General features: G+C 45.5%; 1 protein-coding gene across 3 annotated transcripts in view; it reads left to right on the plus strand.

Moving 5' to 3' along the window:
* The window catches only part of NTRK3 (neurotrophic receptor tyrosine kinase 3), a 203,869-nt gene that overhangs the window by 130,921 nt on the left and 56,508 nt on the right, over nucleotides 1-16,440 (plus strand). Inside the window, exon 13 of one of the 3 annotated variants that reach the window (XM_066558508.1) lies at nucleotides 6,097-8,827. The exons of the other annotated variants lie outside the window; for them this stretch is intronic. Coding sequence (XP_066414605.1) covers nucleotides 6,097-6,215 — 119 coding nt within the window. The 3' untranslated portion in view covers nucleotides 6,216-8,827. Of the gene's footprint in view, nucleotides 1-6,096; nucleotides 8,828-16,440 lie in introns of those variants that run through there. 3 annotated transcript variants of the gene reach the window in all.

The following is a 16,440-nucleotide window of genomic DNA, read 5'->3' on the forward strand; positions in this document are numbered from 1 at the left end:
GGACTGTCACTGGTTCCTCTGGAGACCTTGGAGAAAATGTGGTCCTGCTTTGCGACACCGTTTTGCCGCCTGTGTATTAAATATAACAGCTCCTTCCTCCCCAGGGAGTGAGTGAGGCATAACAAATTAATGTTTATGAAGCACTTTCCAGCTAAAAGGAATTTTTGAAACAGAGCTGTTGCTGTTCTAACTCAGGGGCTTCCTTTACTGGTTGGCTCTTTGATGTGGTGATCTGTGGTACTGGTGGATCAGCTGTACCATAATTGGAATTAATCAACAATTAAGGAACACGAGCCCAAACCAGATTCTTTCCCAGTGGATATTCATTTCTGGGCACATTAGTCAGTGGTTTCAATAACTCTGTAAAATGCTTAGGGTAACTATTGCTATCTGAAGAAGCTGGGGAACAGAGGCAGTGTCACAGGGACACAGATACCTGTCAGGCAAAGTGGAAATAAGAAGCTCTTGTAGCACTGTGCACTGTGCTTAAATTGGCAACACTCCGAGGGCTGACTTGAAAAAAAAAATTAAAAATTGATATAAGAATATATTTGAAAACCAAAGTGATAAAAATGATGTATTACTTGCTAGGATGGGATCTTTCATGCCAGGTCCCTTGGGCTTTGTGGAGTGCAGAGGCAGTGAGAGTGCATGGTGGTGAGAAGTGGAGGCCTGTGGAGGCAGGGAGACAAGTTTTTTCCTTCCAGCAGTGAGAATGGTAGAGGAGAAGGCTCCTGGATGTGTCAGTGTGAGCACAAGGGGAGGCAGAGGCAGGGGAGCAGCTGGACAATGCCCACGATGTCAGCTACCACCAACTTTGCAAACACTTTCCTGCAGCATGTTCTCATGGCCGCCCTGTAACCCCTGAGAGTTTTGCCACGTGTCTTTGCATGGCTGTGGGTATTTCAGGGGACAAAGGAACCATTCTCCTTCCTCAGGGACCTCCTCTGTGACCCACTGCCACTTAAATGAGGCAGAGACCAAGCTCTGCGTGTCGTGGGTGAGACTGCTGGGTGCCCAGCCTTCCCCCCTTCCCTGGTCCTCTTACAAGTAATTTCACATACTCTGGCTTCAATCTAACAAAAACAAAACTGATGAGGCCCAACTGATCTGGCTGCTTTCCATCATGCAGTGGGCCTCTGAGTGGCTTTAAATAGCTGTACCTCAGTGCAGGCTGTGCTTCTGGACAAGAGGGTAGCTTTGGCTTGAATCACAGGCCATCTCAGACCCGAAAATAGCCTTTTTTTTTTTCTTTCACCCTTGGTCTTAAATAGCTTTTTTTTTCTTTTTCATTCTTATTTTTTATTTTATACCCTGTTAAGTGCTTTCCTACTTTGGGACTTTTCCTAAGGGGGATTGGTGGGGAATCTTGGAGCTCTGCCTCTTGAACTATCAGGCTACATCATTTAGTATCTTGGAACTACTCCATCCATGAAAGAGTTCCAGAGAAAACAAACTTGTGATCCTGGCTAATACGGACATGGCCTACGTTAGTGGTGGCAGCAGTGGAAACGCAGCGGATACTGGAATTCCTCCAACCAAAGGTTTAGTGAATCTTACAAAGCCCTCAAGAGTTCACCCTGTGGAAAGCTGTGAATGCTGCCCTTTCCTCAAGGAAAAGATGTCTGGCCATTGAGTGCCTGTGGAATTCTCCTTTCCCTTCCTCTGCTCTAGCCAAACATTAGAGAAATTGATGTGGAAATGGGATCTCCTGGATCCACTTGCTTCTGCTTTTCTCTTGCTCTGAGCCCATCTCCTCCTTTCCCTGCCCTCCAAAACACTCACAGTGCTGAGATCTTCTGTTTGTGATTTTGGGTTGTGGAAAAGCACAAGAAGATGGCACAAGCTGTAGCTAGAGCTCCATCTAGCACATTCCCAAGAGGCTTCCTGTGACGTCAAATCTCTTTGATTAAAGTGGGAGACTCTTATGCCAGAGGTTTAACCATGGAAAATGAAAACAGATGCAAGGTGAGCTGCTGTGGAGGGGAATAAGGACCCTGTTTACATGAAAATGAAAGAATATAAGAATTTCTCTAGCTCTCAGAGCCTTTCTAGTCTGAGAAGAGGTGTAATCTACTTGAAGATCTGCTTGAAGTCTGTGTATCAGTGTGAAATTCGTCTGTGGACTGAATCTGCTTGAGGTTCTCCATTGTGGTCAACACTGTTGGGCTAGTGTAAATGAGAGGAGATCTGGGTTCTTTGACTTTGCCTTGAACAGTGAAGGAGATGATGTGGTTATCTGCAGCTGAGAGCATCAGGGAGAGCCTCACAGTGTGTTTCTGCTGAGCTTCTGTGACCTGCTTTGTTGTGGCAAGAGAGGCCTTAGGCTGGGTTGCATCTCACCCTGTTACATACTGTGAGAGGAAAGGAAAAAAGAGGATTTTGTTTCCTAGCCCAGCAGATGAACCCATCCATGACAGGAAGCCTGGGTTGTTGTGTTGCTTACCCCTCAGATACAGACACAGCAGTGCTGACTTTGACTAAAGGGATGGCTATTTCCTTTGCTCAGGATGTGGGCCAGGCTTGATGATTTTCATGCTTTCTTTGATGCTACTCATGCTTCATATCTGCGCAGAGAGACAGATAAAATGTACGCTGTTGTTGGAGTCTCCTACTGCTTTTCCTTTATATCATAAATTCTGCTGTAACTCAGAAGAGAGCTCAAAGCTCCTTTGCCTAATGTGAGCTGTGTGGATAGCAGAGTTATGTTTGGCCAGCTTGTTGCCCTTAATTTGCTATTTTTGTTTAACCCATTTCTGCCAGGCGTTATATAGCATCCCGTTGCTTTTCTCATCCGTTCCCACAGCAATTTATGTTGCTGTTTCAGAAGCAGTTTCCATCCCTGGGTTTCAAAACTGGTCTGCATCACTCCTGCTGTGGCAGATAGGGATGCTGTGAGGAGTAGTGCATCATTTTCTGCGTCATTCCCTCGCCTCCCCATGTGACAATCCCTGCAGCTCCTCTCAGGTGATGTGGAGCAGCCTTAGGTCTCCAAGACTTTAGAAGCAAACTCTATTTGAATAGCAGCAATTTTACCAGAAGGCACACAGGGAAGGCAAGGTGAAAAGATCTGTTTTTTCTCCTTAGTTTTGCTCTCTCAGTGGAGGAAGTGTGTTCCTGGCAGGGCACTGTCCATAGACTGGATTGGTATGGGCATGGGGCAGAGTGGCCAAAACCCACTAGCCAGGGTGTTGGGAAACATGAGACAGCTCTGGAGGACTAAGTGGATGGCCAGGGTTGAGGACAAAAACTGATTGCATGGTTTGGTTTCATTCAATTTTCTTGTCCTTTCATTGCCACATCCATCCAGCCTGCTTAGAGAAATGTCCCATCTGCTCCCTCCATCTCAAGCTGTTAGAGCTGCACAGCAAATCTGAGCTCATTCCTCCTCCCCTGTTCTCCAACACTCTCCATACATTTATTCCACTACCATACAATGGCTATTAGTAGAGACAGTATTATGTTTTAATTTAAAAAGCATTATCACTATAACTGGGAGAAGCACAAAGTTTAATTTGTCAGACCCTTTCCAATTTTGTTGGTCTTTGGAGATGTTTTTGATTTCAATCTACAGGGTGGGGATTTTTACCTCCTTACTATTTTCAGGCTTGCATGTTGGAGTTTCCCTACAAATCTACAACCAATGTCAAAGATAGTATTTTTCCTCCCATTTTCCAGCTGGCACGGACAAATGTGAAACTCCACGAAAGTTATTGTTTTTAAAATTTCCCGAACTGTTCTAGGAAGTTGAATATTTCTATTTCTCCTTTTTTTTTCATTTTGACAAGAAAAAAAAAAAAAAAGTAAAGCAAAGCCCCACATTTTAAATGATATTTCCAAGCCAGTTTTTCAGAAGCTAATAGCTGTGATGGTAGATGACATTTGTCATAGCAGCATCCAAACTCTGAACCTGTTGAGATTCACCCATTTTAACCCTGGACATCTCCGTGAGCATCATCCATCTCACATGTGTCAGCGAAGACATAAACCTAGCAAGAGCCTCGTTGGTTTCTGCTCCATACAAGAGAACGGGGTTAAAGATAGCAGCACAATAGGGGAAACAGCAGTGAGGAAGAGAGAGAAAACCAGTCAGGAGAGAAGCATGTTGTTTTTCAGATTCTTTGGGGACTTTTAATAAATCAGAAGGAGAGGATGCCAAAAGGACCGGTGCTGCCTTGCTCTCCCAAGCCAGCGGGGATGTGTGTTCAGCCCTTCAGCTCCAGAAACGTGGGCTGTCCTCCTGCCATGCTCCTCGTCATCCCTCGGCAGCCCCTGCATGTCAGTGGTGGGCTAACCCCACCGCAAAAACCCTGCTGTCACTGGGATTCACAGCACAGAGAGCAAAGCCCTTGGAGTCCCCAGCCTTAAGTCTTGCTGATCTTTCACATGTCCCTTCGCTGGGGCTGTGTGTCCCCAGTGGGTTTTTAGGTCTGTTGGATGTGGCCCGGCAGAAGTGAAATTGCCTTAATTTAGCAGAGCTAAGAAATGCAAGGAAAATAAAGCAGACAGGAGTTCTCCTTGGAGATACTTGGTATTGTTGAGGATAGACTTTCCCAGCTATCCTTTGGCAGCCATAAAATGTATTTATATTATGAAAAACAAAACACGATAAATAGTGACATTCAGGGATGCCATGTTTATTTGTGTCCCAGTGACTCTGATCACTTTAAACCATGAGAGTTGAGCTGGGCTCTTTTTCACTCTCATTTCGTTTACTAATGATATTTCATCACTTGGAATTTGCCTATGAATCTTGTTTATGACACATGAACCAGAGCTGAGCCTGGCTTACTCTCCCATGTGGATCAGCCCTTAAGGGCCGCTGAGAATAACAGATAGTTTCCCCCAAACAAGTTAAACAGTTCCAAACCAAACAAACAGCTTTTGTCTGCATCCCCAGGTCCATCAAAGGAAATGTGTTTGATGTGCAGATGGAGTAAGATAGTGCAGTGGAGAAACATAAACTGATATAAAAGACAAAATAGAAAGAAGAAATAGGAAAAGAAAAATCTTCTGGCTGGTGCACTTTTGGTGTGAGAAAATTTCCTAGCCTGTTTGAAAATACTCTTCCTATTGAGATCAATTCTTAATGGCATCCAAGGTGCTCCATGCTGCCCTAGTGATGCCAGACTTGAATTAACTTAGCTGATTAGTTCAGGATCCTGTGACTGTATGAGGCACAGGAGTATTTTCTAAATCTTAGAGCAGTTATGTAGACAAGACATCCCAGTAATATCTTGGAAAAACCCTTTAAACCTATGAGAATTTGCTAGAGATGAGAGAAATCCCCAAGATCCTGCCATGCATGTCTTGGTTGTGGCAAAGAAGTGAATTTCCCTCACTGGGGCATCCCAAGGCAGATACATTCTGAGGAGATGTTTGATACAACCCTTTAAAACATTATATTTGCCCTTTAAGTTTGTTGGACTGAAGGAAGGAGCTTGCCTATGATCTCTGCTCCCCTTATTTTTCTTTCTCATCTGGCCAGTGTTCCTGGCTAATCCTAATCAGATTTTTTAGAGAGGTGGGGTTGTGTGAGGAGAAGATGCCTCCAGCATGCAGGGTTTGGTGTAGATGGGACACCTGGGGTGAAGAAAGGTCTGTGGGGTTATGAGAGTCAGGTGTCCCCAGCCTTGAAATGGTACTTTTTGGCTTCAAGAATGTTGTGCCAGATTAGATAAATCCTGAGAGAGAAGTGGGCACAGGAAGGAGCCTCCCTATTCCTCACTGTCTGCCTAGGGAAAAGATGGACTAGGTAGGAATTTGGACTTAATGGGAACCTCTGGAAAAGAGTTGTTCCCAGTTGTCTGTCCAGACCTCTTGCATGCCCCTTGTCCTCAGAGCACTTGTGCCTGCACACTCCACATGAAATGATTGCCTGTTCTTTATGGAAAGACAGAGTGAGGCAGCCCTGCCCGGAGAGGACATTTTGGCTTTAATTTAATGGCAGCCGTTTGCTAGTTATTCATTTGGTTCTTTTTTATATAATCACATGTGTGTCGATATCTCTCTCTTTTTTTCTAGTTTTGCTCTTTTTTGTTTTTTCGTTTACTTTATTTTGCTTTTTTCTTTTTTCTGTTTTTTTTCCCCCTTTAGGTTTCAGAGAAATTATGTTGAATCCAATAAGCCTCCCTGGACATTCCAAACCTCTTAACCAAGGCATTTATGTTGAGGATGTCAGTGTTTATTTCAGCAAAGGACGTCATGGCTTTTAAAAACTCCTTAAAAGTCCCTGTTCTGATGTCAAGTTTATAGGCTGTGCCCTCAAAATGGTGGGAAGCAGTAAGCGTGGTCTGTATGGATTGAGGTCTCCTCCTAATAGGACTCTACAGCCCTGCCTGTACACACGTTAAAGCCAACTGAAACTGTGGTTTTCTGTCACCAGATAACAGGGTTGTTCTTTTCCTCCAATGGTCGCTGTGTTCGTTAAATATTCCTGCAAGGCACAACAGCAGCAATGAGAGCAAAAATAAAGAGAATTAAAACCCAATTGAAAGGAGTCATCCTAATAACACAGTAAATAATTGTACTTTTGCTTTAAAATAAAACACAAAACTAAAAAAAAACCAAACAAACAAACAAAAAAAAAACCAACCAAGCCAACCAAACTGACATCTTTAGTCATGTCCTCCCTGCTTGGAGTTTTCCTTGTAAGCTTGTGTCTTCGCAACACCCAGTGAATGCTGCCATCACCTCTTACGTGGCACCGCCATGGGAGGTCTCCCAGAGCGAGCCGAGGCGGGGAGCCTGGAAGAAACTAAAGCAGAATGAAGACTTTTGGTAAGAACAAAGGCAGCCCCGCTCCCAGTTCTTGCACAGAAAAAAATGTTGGAAGGAATGAGGATGGAAAGAGGAGAAAAAAAAAAAAAAGTATCTTACTTCTCTGACAGGAAAAGAGTGTGGTTATCTTTGAAGTGCACATATTCTAGGAGGCTTCTCTTGTTTGTCTGTCTGTCTGTGTGTGTTAGAGCGGCTCGTTGGATCTGACTATCTTGTTGTCGTACTCTGGTCTCTCCCTGCTGCTTAAATGATGAGCTTTATCTGAGGAGTTGCCTGCACTTCCCACATGGATGGAGAATCCATAGCGCAGGAGGGTCTGTGTCCTTGCCAGGACTAGAGCAGTAAGCAAAGTGGAAAAGCATATCAGACACACGCAGGTCCCATTGCTGGGCCTTCTCCAGCCCCATTTAGCTCTCCCCTCTATTCCCACCCCACTAGAGATTGATTGTAACCCAGTTGCATACCCAGAACCATCAGCTCGAGGCTGGCTGACTGAAGGAGAGGAAAAAAAAATTTTCTATTGCTTCTTCTCTGGCAAAAACAGGAGTATCAGTCCTGTTCTGGCCAATATTTGTGTTCTCTCCCCCTCTCCTATCCCACTTTTGTCTTACTTCATCCAAAATCTCTCAGATGGAAAAGTAAACCCTTTCATCCTGTCCTTAAGAGAAGCCAGCTGCCCTCGTGGCAATTTGTAGGGCTTTCCTTGGACTCTGTGGATGTCACGTGTACGGGAAGTACAGATTTGCTCACACATATCAGTGATAACCTATAAGCAAAGCAAATTTTCTCAAGGGGACAAAAAATATTCCAAAAGCTTCAGGTGTGGCCAGATCCTTTTGAGAGAAATATTGGACCAGGAGCTTGCTCACCAGCCACTCAGCTTTGCTTGCCTTCTTGGTGGCCTGAGGTGACCTTATCACATCAGGGGTGTCTCTAAATCACCAGCCCTCAAGGGTCACTGCCACTGGAAAGAGTCACAGTCCCTCTCCACCAGAACTGGGCAGAAGCCTCAGAATGGATGTTCTGCTTCATCCTGCCTTTACAGGTGACCTGCATGAACCACCCTGGAGGTTGCCAGGAGGTTTTATTATCAGCTGTCCCATAGGGATATTGCTGGGAATATTCCATTCTCTTGCTTCTTCTCCTGGTTTGTTTGCATAAAAAGGTAAAGTGCAATAGAAGAGTACTGGAGAGATGGTGGCAGATTGCTTTAAGTTAATGGACATGCCTTAGGGGGGCATCTGCGTTAGCACGAGGAGACCTGGCTCAGGTTGGATGGCTTCAGAAACCATGACCAAATCTCCCAACAACGTTTCCTGCCCGCATCGGAGCTGGAAATGCCAGAGGTGCACTGCCAGAGAGGACCTGCGGCCGTGTGCCATGGACACCTCAATTCTGCAGATTCACAGAGTGAGGAGGAGCTTCGCCGAGCGTGTGAATCACTGGGTGCTTGTCTGAACTGAATTTCCCCATCTCCTGGAAGTTGCCCACCTGACCTGGGGATGTCTTGTCCGTCTGAACTGTCTCCTCTCCCTAGCACTGTTCAGGGGACTCTGCTCTCAACTGTGTGTATCAGTCGTAGAGAAGCATCTGTGGGCCTGGACCAGAAGCCTATATCCAAACACCCTAGCAGAGGAAGGGTTGAATTTTGCAGCTCAGGTCCATCTCTGCTTAGAAGAAATCCTCCGGACTGTACAACATAATTAAAAGCAGTTCTCCCCACTGTGATCGATGTCTCAATTTGTTTAACACCAATTAAAGTCTCTGGTTCCTCACTGCTGAAAACGAAAGCCAGTCGTGGCTGTTTGCGATTGGTGGCTTTAAGTAGCAAGTCTAAGGATGTTTCTTTTTTAAATTTTATTTTATTTTTAATTATTGTAAATCATTACCTCATTTTCTGTCAATGAGATTACTCCATCTTTGAGCATTCTTATCTTGCCATAACTATCATCCTGTGCTAATGGGAAATGGGACGGTCCCTTTTCACAGAGACTATAGGGGTGTTCAATGTCTAGTTTCTTAATAAACACTTTATTTTCTAACGAAACAGCTGCACCAGGCCTCTTCTTTGAAGACAAAATAAATAAATGTTCAGAATGACATGTCCTATAGTCTACTTCTTCATGAAATGATCCACATGTGGGGAGTTTGGTTTGTTTTCTTCTTTGGCGGGTGCAGAGGGTGGGATTTACAGTTGTGATGGGAACATTGCTCAGGTGTAGCTCTTGCTTCTGTCACTCTCATCAGGCACAAAGATATTTTCTTGCCTGGGAGCTTAGCTGCTAATGGTCTCAGTTGACAACCTGTTGGTTTTTGTAGCATAAAATGGTCATATTCTCAGGGACAAGCTGGTACTGCAGGAGATTGTGTCAGGATTTGCCAAGACAAGTTTCTATAGTTAGTGGAAAAAGTTTTATTAGAAGCCTTATCTCTCAGGGAGCCTGACAGTAAAAGATTGTTCTGGCTGAAATGCTTTTGTTTCAGGATATGCTGTTGCTTCGGGTCTCCTTGCTTGGCTGTGCAAATTGACAAAAACCAGCAAAATTGGCTGTTGGGTGTTGGATTGTTGTGCTCTCCTCAGGAACAATTCACCTCATGTTAAGCTCTCAAGGGCGTGTTTGCTGTAGAGGCAGTGGGGTACAGGTGAGCACTGTGTTCAGGTTCCTCATTAGAAATTCATGTCCAGGTGGTTGGATGCTCCAGGAGGAGAGAGGAACCATCCTGCAGTGTGGGGGACTTGGCACAAGGGTGTGTCTTAGTTGTGTCTTAAGGTTGTTCACAGGAGATGTCACTGATGTAACTAAAAGCTGCTGTGCCAACCTGCAGGTGACAGTGGGCATGAGGACGGGGGTGTGTTTGAGCACATATTGGTGGATGGTGCTGGAACCCTCTTAGAAAACCTGGTGAGAGTTTTGATGAGCAAATTAAAAACATGTTTTCCAGCATCCTTCTGTTCCTATAACTTTCTGGCATGACTTTCAAGCAAATGTCTTAAAATGATGCTGTGGGTGAATTTCCGCATGACCTTCCCTTCTAATGAGCGCGTCTCTAGCAGTGATGGGGTGCTGTGGTTCACAGGATTAGGTGATGGCTGAGATCTTAACCTTTTCAGGAATGTCTGCAGTGCCCAAGACAAATGTCTGTCTTCTAGCATAGCCTTACACAAGGCATGAGCAGCTGGGCTGCATTGGATTCCATCCCTGTTTCCTTTTTCTTTCTGAGGTGTGGGAAACAAACATGGGGTTTAGAAGCTCTGTCTTTTCTCCTCCACTTCTGCAGGGTCTGTTATGAGATTTCACAGCCCAGAAACATTGCAAACAGTGGTTGATTAGCCAATTACTCAGCCTGCTGCTATGGTCAGCTTTGGTTCACTTTGCTTTGTGTTTCAGGGCAACTGACTTCTTACGTATGAGTTCCCATAATACTTTTAATGCTGTCAGTTCAAAAGGAGCTGGTTTAGCTAAGGGCTCTGACAGGCATCACAGAAGGGTTGGGTTGTTTCTTCTTGTTCTTTCTTCTTGGCTGTCTCTGTTGCCTGATGTACCCATGTGAAGGCTCCATGCTCTTTGTGACAGCTGGACCATGGGCTGATAATGCTGTGCTGCTCTCTCTCCCCACTCTGGCTGCAAATGACTCTGCAAATAAAGAGTTATTACTGAAGGAGCTTGGGATGCTGGCTTGGTAGGGTTGGGGCAGAGGACCTCTAGCAGGAATGATCAGCTCCTCCTGAACATCACAACCCTGCCTCCTCAGGGCTTGTAGAGTGTGGAGCCCGTGTGTGAATAAGCAGAGAAACAAAGTTTTGGCTCATTGTACTTTGACTCTAAAAAGATGGAGTCACCTTTCTTTCAGCTCCTGCTTGGAGGGAGCACGATGGGCACAGTGTGTTTCTGGCACTCTAGCTCTCTCCAGGATGGAGTCATTGTGTGGGACCTTGGGCTCAGATTTGCTGCAGGGTGTGTGGGATGCTGTAGGTCATGATTGGGGTATATTGAGTTTCTGCAGCTGCTCATCCATATTGTACTGAGTCCTGATGTTCTTTGCTGCTCTTTTGTCTATTTAGATATGCTTTTGAGGAGTCATGCCTTCTCTCCCAAGAGGCTTGAGGTTGTTTTGAAGGTGGTGCTTTGGTGTTTCTTTCTACCATCAGGCCTTTGTCCTTTCCCTGTGTCCATGTCCTGCTGTCCAGGGAATTCCTGGGAGCTGTGGGGAGTCAGAGGAAGCTGCTTCTGCTGATTCAGCTCTGCTCTGATTTGTACCCAGAACAAGCTGCAGATCCTCAGGGTTAAGCCTGGCATTAGCAGAGGATAAAGAGGCCTAGACACAGTAGTAAAGCTAAAAACCACAGGTTTGGAGGAGCAGCAGCAAAGAGAGCACACAAGAAATCAATGCTGAGTGATTTCATTTTTTTTCCTTAACATTTGGAAGCACTTCTGGTGCTGTTTGTGCAATAAGTCAAAGAGTCCATATTAACCATGCATTTACCAGTGCCTGCAGAGTCTGAATAGTTGGAAGAAAATTTAACAAACTGTGGGGAAGTGCATATAGCTGCTTTGAAGGTGTGGGTGTAGTTTGATGAGAGACCTGCCCACTCTCAGCCGGAAAAGGTGCTTTACCTGGTGAAGCAATGATGCATCTTCTGCTGTTGTGCTGCATTTTGCTTTGCCTTTATCTTCTGTGGTTTCTCCAGTGCTGTCCCCACTACTTTCTTTAAGACAGGCAGGCTCCTTGGTGGTGCCAGCATGTGGTCTGATGGCACAGAGCTAGAATAAATCCCAACCCACACACCAGTAAATAACTGCAGGAGGATTCCTTCGCAAAGAGATGATGATAGTTTCTCCAGCAGTAAAGCAGAGTGCAACTGCAAGACAGCTACATTTGAATTTTGGTATTATTTTGAACTTGTGAGTGTAATTGCTGACTAATCAGCAGGAATAAATTTTGGTTGTTCTATACAAAGTGGAGGGATTTGTTCTAAGTGCTGGTTAAGTGATTTACTCTGCTGTTAGTGACTCATTTGTGATCTGTGCCTGATTCCTGCAGAGAAGTTGACTTTTTGTAAGCATTTGTTTATTATTTCAGAGTATTTGGCCTTTTTTCTCCAAGATTTTGCTTCAAATATTCATGTTGTGTGATGGGTGTTGGTTTTGCTCTTGGATTGGGTGAGTGAATGTTTCAGACAGGTAGTTAGAAATGTAACATGCAGAGATACCCTTCAATCATCTGTTATTTGGGGTTGTCCCCAACCCCAAGTTTCTTTTTCATATGTTGGGATTAGTACCATCCTGACAGGTCTTTCAGCAGGCAAGAAAAACTGTCATTGTCTGGGCCTCTGGAACAGTTAAGAGCTTGTTTTCAGAGCAAGTATCTTTCCTGGCTCCAGTCAGAATCCTGGGAGCAGCCTGTGTCTGACCTGTGTGTGGGTTTCCATCCACTGGTGACAGAGCAGCCACTGCTGGAGGTCAGGCTCATTGATGAGGAGTCAGGGAGAGCCAGACTGGAGCTGCATTAGGCTCAGTAAACTGCCAGGATGTCTGAATAAACTGATTTTGGCCAGGTCATCATTATCTTAAGTGAGTCAGAGATGTGACCAGGCTGTTTATTAAGATAATTAGGAGAGGGAAGGAGGGAGGGATGCTTACAGTCCATGGACTAGGCTGGTGAGGTGGTGGAGTATATTAAAACATCTGATACAAGAGAGAGAGCTCCTGGCCTTGCAGGATGATGTATCCAAGGCCTGGTCCTGCCTGGATTCAGTCCCTGGTGCCACAGTCAGGCATGTGCAGTGACATCATGCTAATGCACATTTCAAACATCACTGATGTGAGCTCATCTTGCCAGGCTGAAGAGTCATACCTCTGCTCAGGTTTCCTCGTGAGGCCTTGTTGCCTGGCAATTTTAGAGATATTCTGGATCAACAGAGCATTTTGGGTTTGCTGTATCAGTGCCAGGCACTATGTGGGGATGAGAGGAGCAGCTGTGCACGGTCACTTTTTTCTTGACAGTGCCTGGTCCAGCCTCCTGTAGGCTTCTGAAGGTGGCTGCAGGTTTGCTTTGAGCTTTCTGGACACGTTGGTGTGACAGTGTTCACAGGGGTCTGAGGATGAGGGAAGAGATGAGGATCTGACTCCATGTTTCAGAAGGCTTGATTTATTATTTTATGATATATATTATATTAAAACTATACTAAAAGAATAGAAGAAAGGATTTCATCAGAAGGCTGGCTAAGAATAGAAAAAGAATGATAACAAAGCCTTGTCACAGCTGACTGTGATTGGCCATTAATTAGAAACAACCACATGGACCAATCACAGATGCACCTGTTGCATTCCACAGCAGCAGATAACCATTGTTTATGTTTTGTTCCTGAGGCCTCTCAGCTTCTCAGGAGGAAAACTCCTAAGGAAAGGATTTTTCATAAAAGATGTCTGTGACACGTTGGTTTATTGGGTGGTCCCAGAGGGTTTGGAAGTTTAAGTGTTTAAGCTCCAGTGACATGCTCAGCACTGCTGGAACACCTGCAGAGGTACGAGTCCCCCAAAGCCAGCACGTCTCACCACCCACAGGCGTTGCAGGAGACTGAGAAGGGCCTCCCTTAAAGACAGGTAAGTGCCAATTTTTCTCCTTCTAGGGAGCTATTGTGTGTAATGTGCTGGATTCAGACCTCTAGCAGGAGTTATTTTGATGTATCTGCTCTAAATGCATCAATGATAACTGACTGCATTAGACACTATCAGTGGGAAACTGTCAGTCCCTGCTCAGGAGAAAGCAGGGGCTCTTCTGGCTGGAAATGCTGCAGGTCTGGCACTGTGTGGGAGTGGAAAACCAGAAGAGCCAAGTGCTCCTGGGGGCCAGAGCTGCCACCCACGGCTGCTCCTGTTTGGCCACCAGGTCAGCTGTGGTGAAGGAGGATGCAGCCCAAATGCCAGCAGGTATGGCAGAGCTGTGGGAGGTGTTTGGCATAGCTGCTGACTCCTTTACAAAACCTGAGAGCACAGAACTGCAAGGGTGGCTATTTGATGATACTGCCAGTCTCATTTTCATTAGCAATCAGCCAGAGAAAGGCTGTGGTGTGCCTTAACCCTCCTGCCCAGGGCCAACAAGAGAATGCCTTTTCTGCAGCCATGTGACACGCTTGCCACTCAATCCCAACAGAAGATCTTATAGCCATGGCTTCAGAAGAAGGTAACAAAATCCCTGACAGTGTATCTTGGATGAAAGTATCATCCTGTGACTAGACTGAGCTCAGTTTAATCCTGTTAACCTCACAGTGGACTACTGGGACTTGGGTAAAATTTTCTGTAGGTCCTTAAGCTTCTCTCCATGGCTGTAATGTGTAAAGCATCTCATGTTTTGCCAAATTTCCTTCTCTGGATTCAGTGGTGCTGGCATGAACCTCAAAAAAAAGGAAAAAAGGGCAGAATGATATCAATAGCAGTGTCACAAGGGAAGGCAAATATCTCTCACCAAAAAGACAGAGTCATTCTTAGAAAACAAAGAAGACTCCTCAGCATGAAAGATATTGCCATGTACACCCAAATAGGTAAGGATTGACAATGTCCCTTCCAAGGAAGATCTCTAAGACTCAAAGAGCAAGGAAATGTGGTGATCATGAGCTGTAGATACAGCACAGACTGAAACCTGTCTCTTTGATCTGAAAGGGCCACTGAAATCAAAGGGCTGCACAGGAATCTGTTTGGGTGATGCCTTGAAGGGCTGGTTCAAGCCTTTGGGGCATATCTGTGCCCTTAGTTAATAGCAGTGTGCTGCTCAGTCTGTCATGCAGCTGGGCTCTTGGTGTGCCAGCACAGGGAGGGAGCCATCCACAGCTTGCTGGACATGATCCACTGAGGGCTCCAGCCCTCCCTCTCTGAAACCTCTCCACCTCTCATTTCCCTGTGCTCCCTGCTGAGTAAGAGCATGTCCCCACTGGTTGGAGCTTTCACCAGGTCTCACCCAGCCCCATGCTTAGGTTCCTCAACAAGAAGCCAGAGGATGGTCATCTCTGCAGTGGGAAAGGAAATGCCTTTGGCATAAGAGCCCTGGAGCTGTCCAGAGTGGTGTCCTTGTCTGGAGAAGTAAGTAGATGCCTGCTGATCATGATGCAGGGGGTTGTGTATGTTTGTGTTTGTGTGTGTAGTAGGAATCAAATATTCATGTTGGAAAGGTGGTGTTGGATTTCCAAGGGAAGAAACACATTCATTAAATGTGATCCACAGCCCAAGGCAAAGGACTGGAGGTCGGGATGGTAGAGCCTTGAGGGGATTAGGCTGTGACATGGAGGTAAGTTTTTGCTGCAGTTCTGTATAAATGATTTACAGTCCCCACAGTCCACTGGCAGTGTCCATGCACTGAGACTGCCAGGGATGGATGAGAACAGCCTGGCTCTGAGCTGGGTGTGATTCCACACAGCAGCTCTGGAGACCCTCAGCAGCACATCCCTGTGTCCTAGAGACTGAGCTGGGGTCTCTCACAGAGCTCAGCTGCAAGCTCAGAACAGCTGCTCGGGTTTGAGAAGAAACAGGGAGACACAAGGGTCCTCTCCCAAGGGACATCCAAGCCCAAGTGCAGGCAGCACACATGCTGCTCCCTGCTCCTTTAAAACCCCCTGAAAAAAAGACTCTTTGGTCTAGGAGATATAGATTATATATATTTTAAGGCTCCATGAATCATTCATAGCCCAAAGATAAAACTGAGCATCAGAGCCAAGGAAAGGCTGGGGCTGTGAGGCGAAGCAAGGAGCCTTCCATTATGTATTGTACTCAGACTTGACCTGGCAGTACCTCCTTGAAATCTTGCCTTGGCTTTGAGAAGCCCTCTTTTTCTCCTAAAAATCTGAACTACTCACCTAGTTTCAGTAGATAATTGTAGGAGGAGCATAATCAGCTGCTTCCCTTGCTGTGCAGCTTGATGGTTGGTTTTTGAAGAGTTAAAGTGTATGTCCAAGTGAGCATGTGAGAGCACAGTGGGGCTGTCAGGAAAAGCAGGGATGTGTTGGCTTGGAAGGAGGATGAAAGAATCCTAGGGATGCTATGGGATCAAGCAGGGTTTAAGGATTAACAGTTAGCCTGGCAAACAGTGTCAGGTAGGGATTATTGAATGGCTTGGGAAGAGAGTCTGGGTGTTTTCTGACTGAGCCAAGCACTTCCAAGCTCACTGTGGCACAAGCCAGCTGTGAATAAGGGCTCCTGCTTGCTTGTGGTCACTTGGTGGTCAGCATGAAATGAGTTTGTGAGTGTGAGCCTCGTGCCTGGCAGGCAGATGTCCTTAGCCCAGAAAACATCTCTGGCTTCTTGGATGGAAGCAAATGCTGATGATTAAATCCAGAGTGTAGCTGTATGGCAGTGATTTGTGGTGTCCTGACCTCTTGGCAAAAATAAATGTACAACACAACCTGTGTGGATAGCAGCAGAACTCACAGCCAAAAGGGTGGAAAGCGAGGAAGAGGGACTGGTTGGTTGGTTTATTTTCTTTGTGCTTTGCTGTTGTTGTCTGTTTGATTCTGTAATCTACGAGAAGGGCTGGAAGTTGAGCTTTCACTTTAGCAGATCATGGTTTTCTTTCCTATATCAGTTGTATTACAGTAAAAATTCATGTTCTTCATGTCCTGATTAAATGGCAAAATATTATACCAGAGCAGCAGGAAACTCCCATGTTGCT

The sequence above is a fragment of the Molothrus aeneus genome, chromosome 13, assembly GCF_037042795.1.
Source record: "Molothrus aeneus isolate 106 chromosome 13, BPBGC_Maene_1.0, whole genome shotgun sequence".
NCBI lineage: Eukaryota > Metazoa > Chordata > Aves > Passeriformes > Icteridae > Molothrus > Molothrus aeneus.